General features: G+C 31.3%; 2 protein-coding genes and 1 non-coding gene across 5 annotated transcripts; all 3 read right to left on the reverse strand.

Annotated features, from left to right (window-relative positions):
• Positions 1 to 673: 673 nt before the first annotated feature.
• LOC121231320 (small nucleolar RNA SNORD96 family) lies at positions 674 to 766 on the reverse strand. Its single transcript, XR_005929381.1, has one exon. It is a non-coding gene; the product is annotated as a small nucleolar RNA SNORD96 family (small nucleolar RNA).
• Positions 767 to 2,101: 1,335 nt separating this feature from the next.
• Positions 2,102 to 4,754, reverse strand: LOC107960160 (uncharacterized). 3 transcript variants are annotated; one of them, XM_016896441.2, is made up of 6 exons: positions 4,519 to 4,754; positions 3,848 to 4,266; positions 3,597 to 3,743; positions 3,393 to 3,500; positions 3,027 to 3,126; positions 2,102 to 2,410 (listed from the first exon to the last, which is right to left on the reverse strand). In XM_016896441.2, exons 2-5 carry the CDS (start codon positions 4,035 to 4,037, stop codon positions 3,122 to 3,124), a joined length of 450 nt encoding a protein of 149 aa, XP_016751930.1. In that variant the 5' UTR covers positions 4,038 to 4,266; positions 4,519 to 4,754; the 3' UTR covers positions 2,102 to 2,410; positions 3,027 to 3,121. The 3 variants fall into 3 exon arrangements, with proteins under 3 accessions (XP_016751930.1, XP_016751931.1, XP_040972400.1); XM_016896442.2 differs by having other exon boundaries at positions 3,038 to 3,126; positions 4,519 to 4,726; XM_041116466.1 differs by having other exon boundaries at positions 2,102 to 2,490; positions 4,519 to 4,726.
• A 2,521-nt stretch (positions 4,755 to 7,275) lies between these two features.
• LOC107960159 (scarecrow-like protein 13) lies at positions 7,276 to 10,129 on the reverse strand. The gene is made up of 2 exons (XM_016896439.2): positions 9,988 to 10,129; positions 7,276 to 9,297 (listed from the first exon to the last, which is right to left on the reverse strand). Exon 2 carries the CDS (start codon positions 9,123 to 9,125, stop codon positions 7,479 to 7,481), a length of 1,647 nt encoding a protein of 548 aa, XP_016751928.2. The 5' UTR covers positions 9,126 to 9,297; positions 9,988 to 10,129; the 3' UTR covers positions 7,276 to 7,478.
• Positions 10,130 to 12,169: the final 2,040 nt, after the last annotated feature.

Below are 12,169 nucleotides of genomic sequence, written 5' to 3' on the forward strand. Positions count from 1 at the left end.
AAGAACATTCTTTCCAAATAAAAAATAAAAAATTATATTAAAAAATAAATTAAATCTTTCAATGCAAAAACTTCATTTATATTCGTCAATAATTACGAGATACTCATAACATTCCATATATAACTATCCTACCAATAACCCAAATTTTTAACAATAAAAATAAATAGTTTTTAATTAAATTAATTTCTTTTTGTTCATATAAAAAATTTAAATGCAATTTAATTTCTAAATTTCTAATACAAAAATACCCATGATTTTTCTCAAAATTTCAATTTATTTATTTTTATCGACCAATTTTCAAATTTTCAATTAATAATTTCTCAAATATTTTTATTTTTATATTCTTATCATTATCTTAAATTTCTTCCTCAACAATAACAAGTTTCGATTTTTCTTCGTCTTGTCAATTTCCCAAATTCTCTTCCTCAACCATAAGTTCGATATCTCAATTTATCTTCCTCAACATGTCGGGGGAACACAACAAGTAAATTTCTACAAGGCATTTCCATAGGAAAAAAAAACCCTTTAAATAAATTCTAAAAAGACATTTAATTTCAGTAATTCGAAAAAAAAAACAAAATTTAATACGCGAAACCCTAATATAACCAGCGAAATCATTGCTGCTAAATGTGAGAAAAAAGAATTTAAGTCAAAAAAGCATTATAATTTGAAAAGGCCTCAGAATTGCAGAATAACATCAAGGCTTTGTTTAAAGCCATTCAGTCCCGAAAGATGGTGTTTTTGAAATTGCTTTCCTCATCAGCCACATTCTCAAAAATCCAAAGGAATAATATATATATACACACAGAGAAAATAAATACAATTAATTAAATCGGAAAAAAAAATTGCGAGATCTAAAGGAAGCGTAAGTAATAAATGTTCGTCTCATGGCCAGTCCCAAGAGGTAAAAGCAGCGACGCTGCTCCACAAGGCGATGGAATATGAGACAACTCGTCGACGGAGGAGCTCCACGGAGGAAGGACCGTCAACGTCGACGAGCTTTTTTCTATGGCGTTATCTTCGAGATTTACAAACACAATATACGGTTTGCCCCGGTTTTATAGATAAGGATTTTGAATCCTCCGCCATATATAAGTTCAAATTGAACACCTAAAAATAAGAAAAGAAAAAGAAATTAATATATTCAGAGTATTTAATTAGGGATTTTAAGACGGATTTGAAGCTCTGCTTGGAAGAATTGAGCTGTGAGTGGTAAAATGGGTGTTTCTAAGGTTAATTTATAGCGTGGCTCGCCGCCACTCGATTTTGATGCTAGGGTTTTTGCATAGCAACATAAAGTATCAAGGCCCAACTAAAGGCCCAACAATTTTAACACTCGTAACTGCAAAGCTAAATTTTGAGAATGGCTTAATTACAGAATTAGCTCCAAATTATATAAATTTTCTCACTTAGATACTTAAAATTTCATTTATATTAAAACTGATATATAAATAATCAATTTTTTTTCTTATATTCTAGGCAGGAAAAACATTATAATTATTGGGCCAATTTTATTATATTTAAACTCTTTGGAATTGAAGGGGTTGAAAATAAAATATTAAATTTCTAAATTGAATTTATTTAAAGCCAAATTTAAATTATAAAATTTGTATATAATATGTTACCACACTTAAATACGAATAGGAGCACATTGTTTAATAAATGTAAATGTTGAATTTTGAAAAAAAAAATTATATTTACACCCTTAATTTATTGTATTTTATGTTATTTGCCGATAAATTTAAATTTTAAACAATATATTTTAATTCGAATATAAAAATAAAATATTTAGAAAAACCATAAAATTTAACAATACCCAAACTAGTAATAAAATTAATTAATTTACATTATGAATTTATTTGTTATTTGAATAATACTAGAATGTTATCTATAATTTACTTATTTTTTCATTGCTTCTAATAAGAGGATTTATATATTTGATATAATTATTTTTTTCAAAGGGTTATTAAATAAGCCCTCAAACAAGCCCTAAGAGTTAGATTCAAGGACAAAATTTAAAATTTAAACAAATTACTTCTTTTTTATCATAATCAAAATAAACTTGACTTGATCTATAATAAACGATGAAAAACATAAAAAATGAGAAACCAAAACTTGTAGGATAGATTGATCCAAGTGATGGTAAAACAAGAGAGGTCATTGCACTGAAGATTGATCCAAATGAATGAGAAAAGTCACTAAAAATTTTGGTGGGGAGGGACTAAATCATATTATATCATATCATAAATATTTGTTAAAAACCCCTCCCCTTCACATTTTAAAAAAATCAAGTCCTAGCATATGGCTCTTTTCATCACCACAAAATTCTATTCTAAACTACCCTGACCTTATTATGTACAGCAAGTTGGCAATATCATCTTCCTTGGCTATCATCCTTTTTCTCCACATCCTGCAGTCATAGCATACAAAATGCCGGAAAAAAAGGGTTTAGATCAATGCCAGTGTCACCGAATCCCATATAATCGTCATCTGTTATTAGGTTGAATATACATTGTATAATGAGCATTAGATAAGAACTTCAGTTTCATCCATTTCGATGTCAAAAAGTAATATACAAGGCAACAGCCAAAGAATCTCAACTATGGAAGAGAAACCAAAAGATATATAATATAGGAGGTCCCTATATTATAGGGGCAGGATAAAATTATTCCGTGTACTATTAAAAAGAATCAAATAAGTCCAAATTGTAGGAATTAACATTTACTGTATAAAAAATTGTCTTGAAAATTATTTTTTTTCAATTGCAATTCAACTCCAAACAAAAAATTGCATTTACGGAACCATAAAAACTTTAAAAATATGAGCTCTGCTCTACAATAAATGATACTGTTCAAATAGGAAATGTTAACCGTATTCCAATTTGGACTTATTTGATTCTTTTTAATACTACAGTCTACAAGGATTAAATTAATCCATTTAATAGTATAGGGACTAATTTGATCATGTCCCTATAATAGAGGGACCTCTCAAGTACATTCATCAATAACTAGCGTAAATAAACTTACAAATCTTATACCGAAAGAATCTGGGGAGGAGCCAAAACAGGATTGTATATGACTGATTTGTATGTTCTTCAATAGTTACACCAGAGCAGAGATGTTCACCCTAAACATAACAATAGCAAAATTTGTCATTATCCTTCCCGAAAACTACTGTTGAACCAACTATTAGTTTATCTGAATGCCATCAAAAACGATAATTTCTTACAAATATCGCTTAAACTCTATGAGTGTTAAATTGTAAGTTACATAGCAGCAGCTCTAGAGATTGCATTATGAATCTGGGTTTTCTAAGAGCAAACGCTTTCAGCAAAGAACAATCGATTTCGTGTGATATGGTACAAACTAAAGAATATGCATACACATTCTTACCTTCTGTTATGCTTTGATGGCTTTGACTAAGAATCTCTTGCACAGCAGGATTTGTTGTTCGAGCAAGTCGTTTAATACGATTCAATCGCAATCCTTTTGAACTTAAACCTGAATACCATTTTTTTATATACAAACACATAATCCGAAATTTGAGTAGTTCATTAATAACTGGTAATATAAAGTGATATGAATTTTTAAACTTACAATTGGAAGTTCCATTTTCCTTCATCAGCCCACCAATTGAAACCCCATCACCAACAGGATCATTTATTGCTCGAGCCAGATGTTTTATGCGATTCAAACTTACCTTTCCAGGTAAAATAGCTAACTTATGAGCAGGGATATCCAAACCTGTTGAAGTAAACCATAACAATGAACTAGTAAGAACATAATCACACAGTGTTTTATTTCCTTTTTGAAGTTAACATTAATGGTAATGTTAAAGGGGAGCTGACTGTGGGAGTTTCCTGTATCAAGCATCAGTCTTTCTTGTTGTCCGTGATCCGTTCTTAGAAAAGCATCAGCATCAGCAGCAACAGCAACATCAGCATTACACTGAGGACTAACATCCGAAACCGAAACACAAGTTAAAGCATTACTTAAAGGTAACTGAATTGGTGACATAGGAGGGTTTAATCGAGCCATTTCGGCTTTGTCTTCGCAATTGATAGTTCCTTCGACGTCTGGCTAAATGCTTTTCTTTTTCCTCAAGGCTCATTGATTGCCTTCTTTGCCTATCCCTTAAACGACGACGTTCCCTCTCTAACTCCTTTCGTATCTCTGATCTGCTTGTTAATTCTTCCATCATCGTTTCACGGTAGAATTCGATTGAATAACACAATCGTCAGTTAATTAAAATATCCACTAGATTTTCCTGTAAAACAAATATTAAATTTTTTTTTAAAAAAAAAGCAATCAATGAGAATAATTATACATAAAATAAAAACAATTTCAAAATCGTGAAAAAGGAAAAGCTAAATCTAATGATTAAACAAATTTTTTTCCATAAAAAGCTGCAAACTTCTCTGATCTTATAAATGAATATTCCTCACATTCAAATCAAAACCATCATAATTTAAATAAATAAATAAAAACAGTAATGAAAAATGAAGAGGAAAACCCTAACCTGGAGACGGTGTAATTGAACGTAGGAAGAACAACAAATCTGGAAAATAAACAAATAAATCATAGACAAAGGCAAATGTAAATGTAAATGTAAGAACTGAAAACGAGATCGAATCGGTGCTTTTTTTTTTTTTCTCTTTTTTTAATATAATTTTGGGCGAATTGAAACTGTTCCTTCTTCGTAAAATTAAAGCCGGTTATTCATTTTGATAATTTGATTTTTAGGGAAAAAAAATAATATTTATTTTACAAATTGATTTCGAGTCAATTTAATTTATTTTTAATTATATAATATTTAAATTATCTAATATTAGTTATTTTAACAACATTAGCCCTCAACATTTAAAACTTATGTAATTTGATCCCTTTTATTTCGCAATTTTACTTTTTTTTTACATTAAGTGTTAATTGAAAAAAAACAAATTTCACAATAGATAAATATTAAGAGTAAATCAAAACTAATTTGACATAATATATAAATATTGAAATGTTAAAATTACCATTATCCTAATTCAAAGTCAGCCACTTAATTACTGGTAACAAAAATAAATAAAAAATTGAATTATGATTTTATAAATTTTCATAGTTTGGGTGACTATATGTAAAATTTACCCTTAATATTTTTGGTTGACAGGGAACGATGGTATTGGTTGGCAGTATGTGTTTGACTTTCATAGGCGCCTTGTATTCACTTTTTGTTCTTTGTATGTTGCGCCAAAAGCCAACACGACAGCGTATTGGTAAACTTTCTGAATAACAAACAAAACCATGAGAAATTTATTTTTCATCATCTTAAAAACAAAAGAAAATATAAATATTTTTTTTCTTCTAAAATGTAATTCTATTTTTTCGAATATCATTTTCATGAAGCAAAGCTTGAATCCTAAATACAGAGAGTCCTTCCCTTATGATACTCGCCTAATCTTCTACGGTGTCGTTTTCCCGCTTATGTTTTGTCGAATATCTTTTTTCCTCTTGAAAACTCTTTTCTAAGGAATTTCTCATAGAAACCTTTGTTCAAAAAAGGAAGGATTCCCATTATCACAAAGAAAGAGGGGATTATAGTGCAATTTGCCCTAAATTACCACAATTGGTAAGATTTATTCTTTTATTATTATTCAATAAGTACACTTCCTATTTTCAATATTCGTAATTTTTTATATGATTAATATCTTAATAATTTAATTGTATAATTAATATTTTAATAATTTAATTATTATGTAAATTTTTAAATTAATCTGATATTTTTATCATATTTATTTAAAATATTATATATGTGTGTGGTATATGCGGAATCGTTACATGTTGGACGAATGATTTCTCCACAATCATGATGGTGGAGGGGATTGGTACTTTAGACGGCAGGGTTTTTCTTCCTCTGGAACTAGGCATTTCAACGGTTTCTTTGATTTTCGAAACTAGGGCTCCACAGAGGTGACTAGGTTTTTCTTTCGTTTTTACTTTGATTCTGGGTAGGATGTAGTAACTGTCATCTTTTTCTTGTTTAGGACTTTCTTTAGTTTTTTAATTGCAGTCTGTTTATGTCTTTGTGTAATATATTGTCGTTTCCAATTATATATAAGCTCAACTTTTATTCAAAAAAAGATTATATATATATTAATATTTATTAAACGGTTAAGAGTTTTTTAACATAAAATAAATACTTAAAAACTTTTTAATTTACATCAAATTTGACATACGTTATCTATAAAAATTAGGGAAAACATTCAATTTTTTTAATTGGTTTTTTATTAAATTGACTTACCATAATCTACAAAAATTGACTCAACCAAATTAAAGCTCAATTATAAATAATTAGAACTACATTAAATTAAATAGATTTTTAGGTCAAGTCGGTTAAAAAATTTAAGAACCGATAATCCATCGAAATAACTATTTAAACCGAATTTATAACCTAAAAAAGGGCCAAATCGAAATTAGTTAAGTCGATTTTCTTGATTTTAACCGAAAATTACTCTCCCATACATATAAAGAGATACGAAAGAGTATAAAATCATTTTTGTTTTATACATATGTAAATGGATCTCTCCCCAAGCATAACATGATCACTATATTTGGGGCTCTTCTCCACCACTTATTAGACGAGATGATATTTATTTTTGTTGTTTCCATTCAAAGGAAACCGTACAAACGACTAATGGCGCTTAGGGATAGTCCCAAAAAAGGAAAAGTTGTTCCGAATACAAGACAAGACAAATACAGCTCAAAGCTAGGAACAACTACGATCGTGGTGCGATAGTCCCAACCCCAACAAAAGGCTTTAGGTTTACCTATAACTAACCATAGAGTCCAAAACCATGATCATACAAAAACCGAAGGAAAAGGAGAAGAGATCAAAACCGCAACTACAGGCCTCAATAAGAGATGCCTTGTTCATGGTTTTAGGCCATCGAGGAGGAACCCACAAAACCGCGCACGACCATGTAACGATAGAGCCATACTCCAACGAAGCTCAACAACCTTCAGAACTAGAGTCTAAAGCAATGGAAGCTGTGAAACATCACCAAATCCAACTGTGGTGGCCCGAGTCCGGTTCCCATACTGCTGATGGGTGCCATGACCAACTTGAAATTATAGAGCTGTGGAGGAGTCAGCGCAGAGAGAACCACTTGAAAAAGAGACAGAAAGGGAGTCTTTTGAGAAAATACCGAAAAAAATTCGTCAGTCATTTCCTATTAAAAACAGGTGATAGTATATGAACTGATTCACTGATTGATGTGAGCCAATGTCCACAAAGTGACTAAAATCTGCTCAAAGCTGTTTCATAAGAAATGTACACTGTGATTTTTGCAATTCAGTCCCTTTGCCTAAAAAAACAACACAAAGCTAAGCTCATATTTTTCTATAAATTTACAGCACACACACTAAAGGTTGATGCTATAAATTAAGAAGAAAAAAAAGGGTATTTGGGTAGAATTTACAGATTCCTCCATGCTTTTTTCACCTCCATGCAGAAGAGGTTGCCATGGCTCTGTTTATCCACCCTAGATAGAGAGACCCTTCTCTCTCTACAAGTCTATAGTTGTTGTTATATTCTTTTAACATATCTCGTACCGCTAGTGTGACCAAAGAACTCAACGGATATGGAGAAAAGCCGGCCATCATAAATCTCGACCTCCATTTTCCGAGAAGTTCGTGTCTTTCCACCCTTTCTTGCCCTTCACAAGCAATCATATTCACAATATCCCGAGCCACGCAATGCTGTTCCGCACTGATCCTTTGCTTGTCATCTCTTGGACAAGCTACGTCTATGGATTCGAACATAGCTGTGTAATAATCAAGTGTCTCGATGTACCGAGAAAAAAAGGGGGATGTGTTGGTGTTAGACTCTTGCTCAACAAGTGTGACAACTTTGGGGGACAAACTCTTCACCAATCTCAACAATCGGTCTCTGTGGTTCGAGATGGTTACGCTCTCGTCTGGCATGTGATGCAATACATAAGGGAAATTCACGGCTAGGGCTTCCCCGGGACAAATGTTGAGATTCTGTACTTGAATCTCGGAAGTAGACACGCTAGTATCATGAAACTCGAATGGCACATTGTACGACTTAGCAAATTCTGATAGTTTCTGCCCCACAATACTAAGTCCCCCGCCTCGAGCATGATTTGACTGAGAATCATCAATACCAGTTACACGGATAAATGGGGGCCCACCAGGGCGTTTTGAAAGAGCTGCAATAAGGTACATCCATTGGGTACCCTGTGCTATTTGGAAATCAATGATATGAATTCTCTGCTCGTATTCCATGACTTCCTTGATGACAGCATTAGCTGATGTGTATGCAAACTTGTAGTACGGGCAGATTCGAAAGAGAATATGCATGTAAGACATTAGTTCCGAGCTTGTAGGTTCTTGACATTTTAAGGCTTTGTAGATATTACTCCCCGATGATTCCAACCTCGCTCTAAGCCCTTCAAGAACATAAGCGCCCAATCGTTGGAGTGGTTCCCCACATACTGAAACCATTTTCTCCAATACATGCATTAAACCTGCCACTCTCGACATGTCATTGTCGTAAAGCGCTTGACCACAAGCAATAAGCACCTCCTTCAAGTCTAATCTAGGAATCATGTCCACCAGTTGCTCGTGGTTCAAGCCTGCCATTGAAGCAGCTTGGTGAGCTCCACTAGTAAAGCAACAATTGCAGCTGTCTATAATATCCGATTCAGGCCCCAACAACGAGACTTCCAGCTCTCGTAACTTGTGCTTCAATCCGTTGCTATCATCAACAACAGAAGATCCACTGAACGGTGATCCATGTGTATTGTCGGGGGAATGATGAGGATCAGACATCCACGATTGGGAACCTTGTGGGGAGAAAGGACTCCTGCTCGACGAGACACTTATAGCAGAAGGGGAATCATAAGCAACGAAACTAGCAGTCGCCGTGGATGATTCCAGAGTAAAAATCTGGTCCTTGTAGGCTTGATAGGACACACTGGGTCCTTGACTGCCGACATCCGAACATGCATTGTTCTCTAATATCTGAATATGAGGCAAGCAAAATTGATCAACATCCTTAGCAGGTTGGTGATACAATCTGTGGATATTGACCCGAGTTTGGTGTTTCTGAGACGTTTGCATCTAAACCGAACCCCACTTATCAATAAAGCGCTCGATTTTCGATAGAATTCGTTGATAATACTAGTAACACCTTCGTCTTCTAACAGCAAACAATCACTCGATCAAGCAAAATCACTCGTTAACCAAAAACACAATCTGTTTGATCCTCAGCATCAATTTTGACAATCACAATCTGTTTTAAAGAAATCCAAGAAAAATAAAAGAGATTAGATTATGTAACTAAAAAGGGGGTAAAAAGTCAGAGAAAAACCAAGCAATAATAAAAAGAAAAGGAAGCCATAGCTAACAAGCAATCTAAATACAAGAGCGATCAGCTCCAAGATTCATGATTCATTTAAATCTAACATATAGAAATGCTTTCTTTTTCTTAATTATTATTAGGGGATACTTGTAAAGCTAAAGCAAATACTTCATATATCATAAAAAAAAATGCCAGAATTTCATTTTTCTAAGCTACCAAAAGTACAAAAAAAAAGTTGGTGATATGATTATCATAAAAAAAACACAAATACACACACACACAAAAAGAAAAACCATTTTGATTATTTTTAGAGCTAACCCAAATTCCCAAATCATAAATTATGAACAAAAAACGAAACATAAGCTTCAAATTGAACTTTAACAAAAAAAAAAGTTGGTGATATGATATCATCAGAAACATAAATACAAAAAAAAACATTTTTATCAATTTTAGAGCTAACCCATATTCCCAAATCATAAATTGTGAACAAAAAAACGAAACATAAACTTCAAACTGAGCTCAAAAAACAATGATTTTTCAACCCCACAACTTATCATCAGCCATAGATAACCAAAAAAAAGGGATTAAAACGATGAACCGAAGAGTAAATAATTAGCATACCTTAGTCAAAAAACAGCAGCTCTTTTTTTTCTTTTAAATTCTTCTTCAACAACCGTCAAAGCCCTTTTTTGTGTCTCTAATCTAAAGATGATGGATGGTTTTGATTTTCGTTCTGGTCACTGGAAAACTAATGGTGGCACCTGCATTATTTTTATATATATAGTCGTGAGTGTGATTAATTTACCAATAAACGCCCTTGGTAGTCTTTTGTATTTACACGAATGCCACTCTGAAAATTCCAAAAAAGAGCGTGAAAGAAAAAAAATCTTTACTCGCTCACAACGTGTGGACCGCCGTGTGCGCTCAGCTCCAAACCGAGTGTGAGACTAAATTCAATTCAGTCCCTCTATTACTAATTGAAAATTTTAAAAAAAATTGGAATTAAACTGGAATTTAAAAATAATATTTTTTAAGACATCTTTTTATACAATAAATTTTAATTTTGTTATACGGACTTATTTGATTATTTTTAATTTTATAAGGATTAAATTGATAATTAATTTAGTCTAGTCTTTGTAATACACAAACTTTCATAAGAGAGCAATCGGTTTAATACGTGGGTTCAATTAATTTTCTTTTTTCAAACCAAATTAATCAATTTTAACATGGAATAACAGACCCTACCGACTTTAATTAAGAAAAGTAACAAAATTGACTTGACATTGATTCAGTTGATCTCTTCAATTAACCGTTCCAGATTTTTTAGGTTGGTTTAGTTGTATTGAATTAATATATTTATTATATTTAAGCCAGTTTTTTCGATCAATTTGATTTTGGCAAAGGTCAAAATTGACTAACCTATCCCACCAGATTAAGGGTGGGTTTGGATGGCGATTGGATACAGTGCATTTAACTTACTTTTTGTGTCATGCTAAAGTATTTAATTTCACCAACATTGTTATTTTTACACTAACCATAACTAAGTACATTGTCCGTCCAAACTCACCCTAAACCATAACCAAATATAATTGAATTTATATTAAGATTATTTGATTTTTTTTATTTGGATCAATATCACATGTCTAATTTAATATATATATAAGATTTATTAAAATCTGTGTTCAGTCATTAAAATAATAAAATTAATAAAATATTTATTTTTAATTTATATATTTATTAAAATTTAATTGGACTAAATAATAAGTCAAGTTTTCCCCAATTTTTAATTTTCAACTTCGAAAATATACAACAACTAATTGGCGTGAGATAGGAAAAGGCTTCGAATTTGACGACCTTTTTTTAATTCTAGAAGACGACTTTATCAATTGAATATGCTTCAATGTGGAAAAGAAATTTTCACTTTTTATTTACTACTTACTGTTAATTTAGCACCGTCCATTTTAAAGAAAAATTAAGAAGAAAATATAATTTAAGTGAATTGGCATACTTCATACGGTTTGATTAAATAAATTTTTAAAATATATATAATTGTTAAAATAATAAAAATGATTTAATTAGTCTGCGAATCAAACGGATCGACCGGTCGGTCCAATTCAAACAACAATGGTAAAGACATCCACGAGATAATTTAAAGGACAAGCAGGAGCATTAGCCTTCTTGTAATGGGAAATTATCAATTCAATCCCCTCAAAAATGATAAAATTACATTTTAACCTCTCAAAAATTTATAATTGATTTCAAAGGCGAAGCCAAAATAATTTTTTAGGGGAGCCAAATGAAATTTTAATTTTTTATAGTCTATATCTTTATAATTTTTAAAAGATTAAATCGAATTTTTATAATTTTAAGGAGACCAAAAGAAAATTTTACATTTATTAATTTAAAATTTAAAAAAATTAAAAGATTTAAATAATAATTTTTTATTTTAGGAGGGACAGGGGCCCATGCCAAACCCCTCTAGATTCGCCTCTATTGATTTGTCGCTAAAAACATTTATAACTGATTTACAAATATTAAAATATTAATAAATAAATTTTAATTCAATTTACATTTTTATTGGTCGAATAATAATCTTATCTACTTCAATGATTAGGGGTTATATGTATAATATAAAAATATTTTTTTCAATTTTAAGAGCATAAATTTTGACTTTTTTTTTGCTTGTGTTGACAATTGATGTTAAATTTATTTTAGCAATTAATATTAAAATGAAAATAAAATACATAATTTTTAATTTATTTCTTCGAATATTATTTAAGGATCGGGCCTCAATTAAAGGGGT

This window comes from Gossypium hirsutum, chromosome A06, assembly GCF_007990345.1.
Source record: "Gossypium hirsutum isolate 1008001.06 chromosome A06, Gossypium_hirsutum_v2.1, whole genome shotgun sequence".
Taxonomy (NCBI): domain Eukaryota; kingdom Viridiplantae; phylum Streptophyta; class Magnoliopsida; order Malvales; family Malvaceae; genus Gossypium; species Gossypium hirsutum.

Bases quoted from the DNA above. Each gene is read 5' to 3' on its own strand.
- LOC107960160 (XM_016896441.2), bottom strand. From the start codon at position 4,037: ATGGCTCGATTAAACCCTCCTATGTCACCAATTCAGTTACCTTTAAGT. The intron at 3,744-3,847 runs GTCAGCTCCCCT...TTACTTCAACAG, and splicing joins TGATACAGGAAACTCCCACA to GTTTGGATATCCCTGCTCAT. The intron at 3,501-3,596 runs GTAAGTTTAAAA...AATGGTATTCAG, and splicing joins GGAAAATGGAACTTCCAATT to GTTTAAGTTCAAAAGGATTG.
- LOC107960159 (XM_016896439.2), bottom strand. From the start codon at position 9,125: ATGCAAACGTCTCAGAAACACCAAACTCGGGTCAATATCCACAGATTG.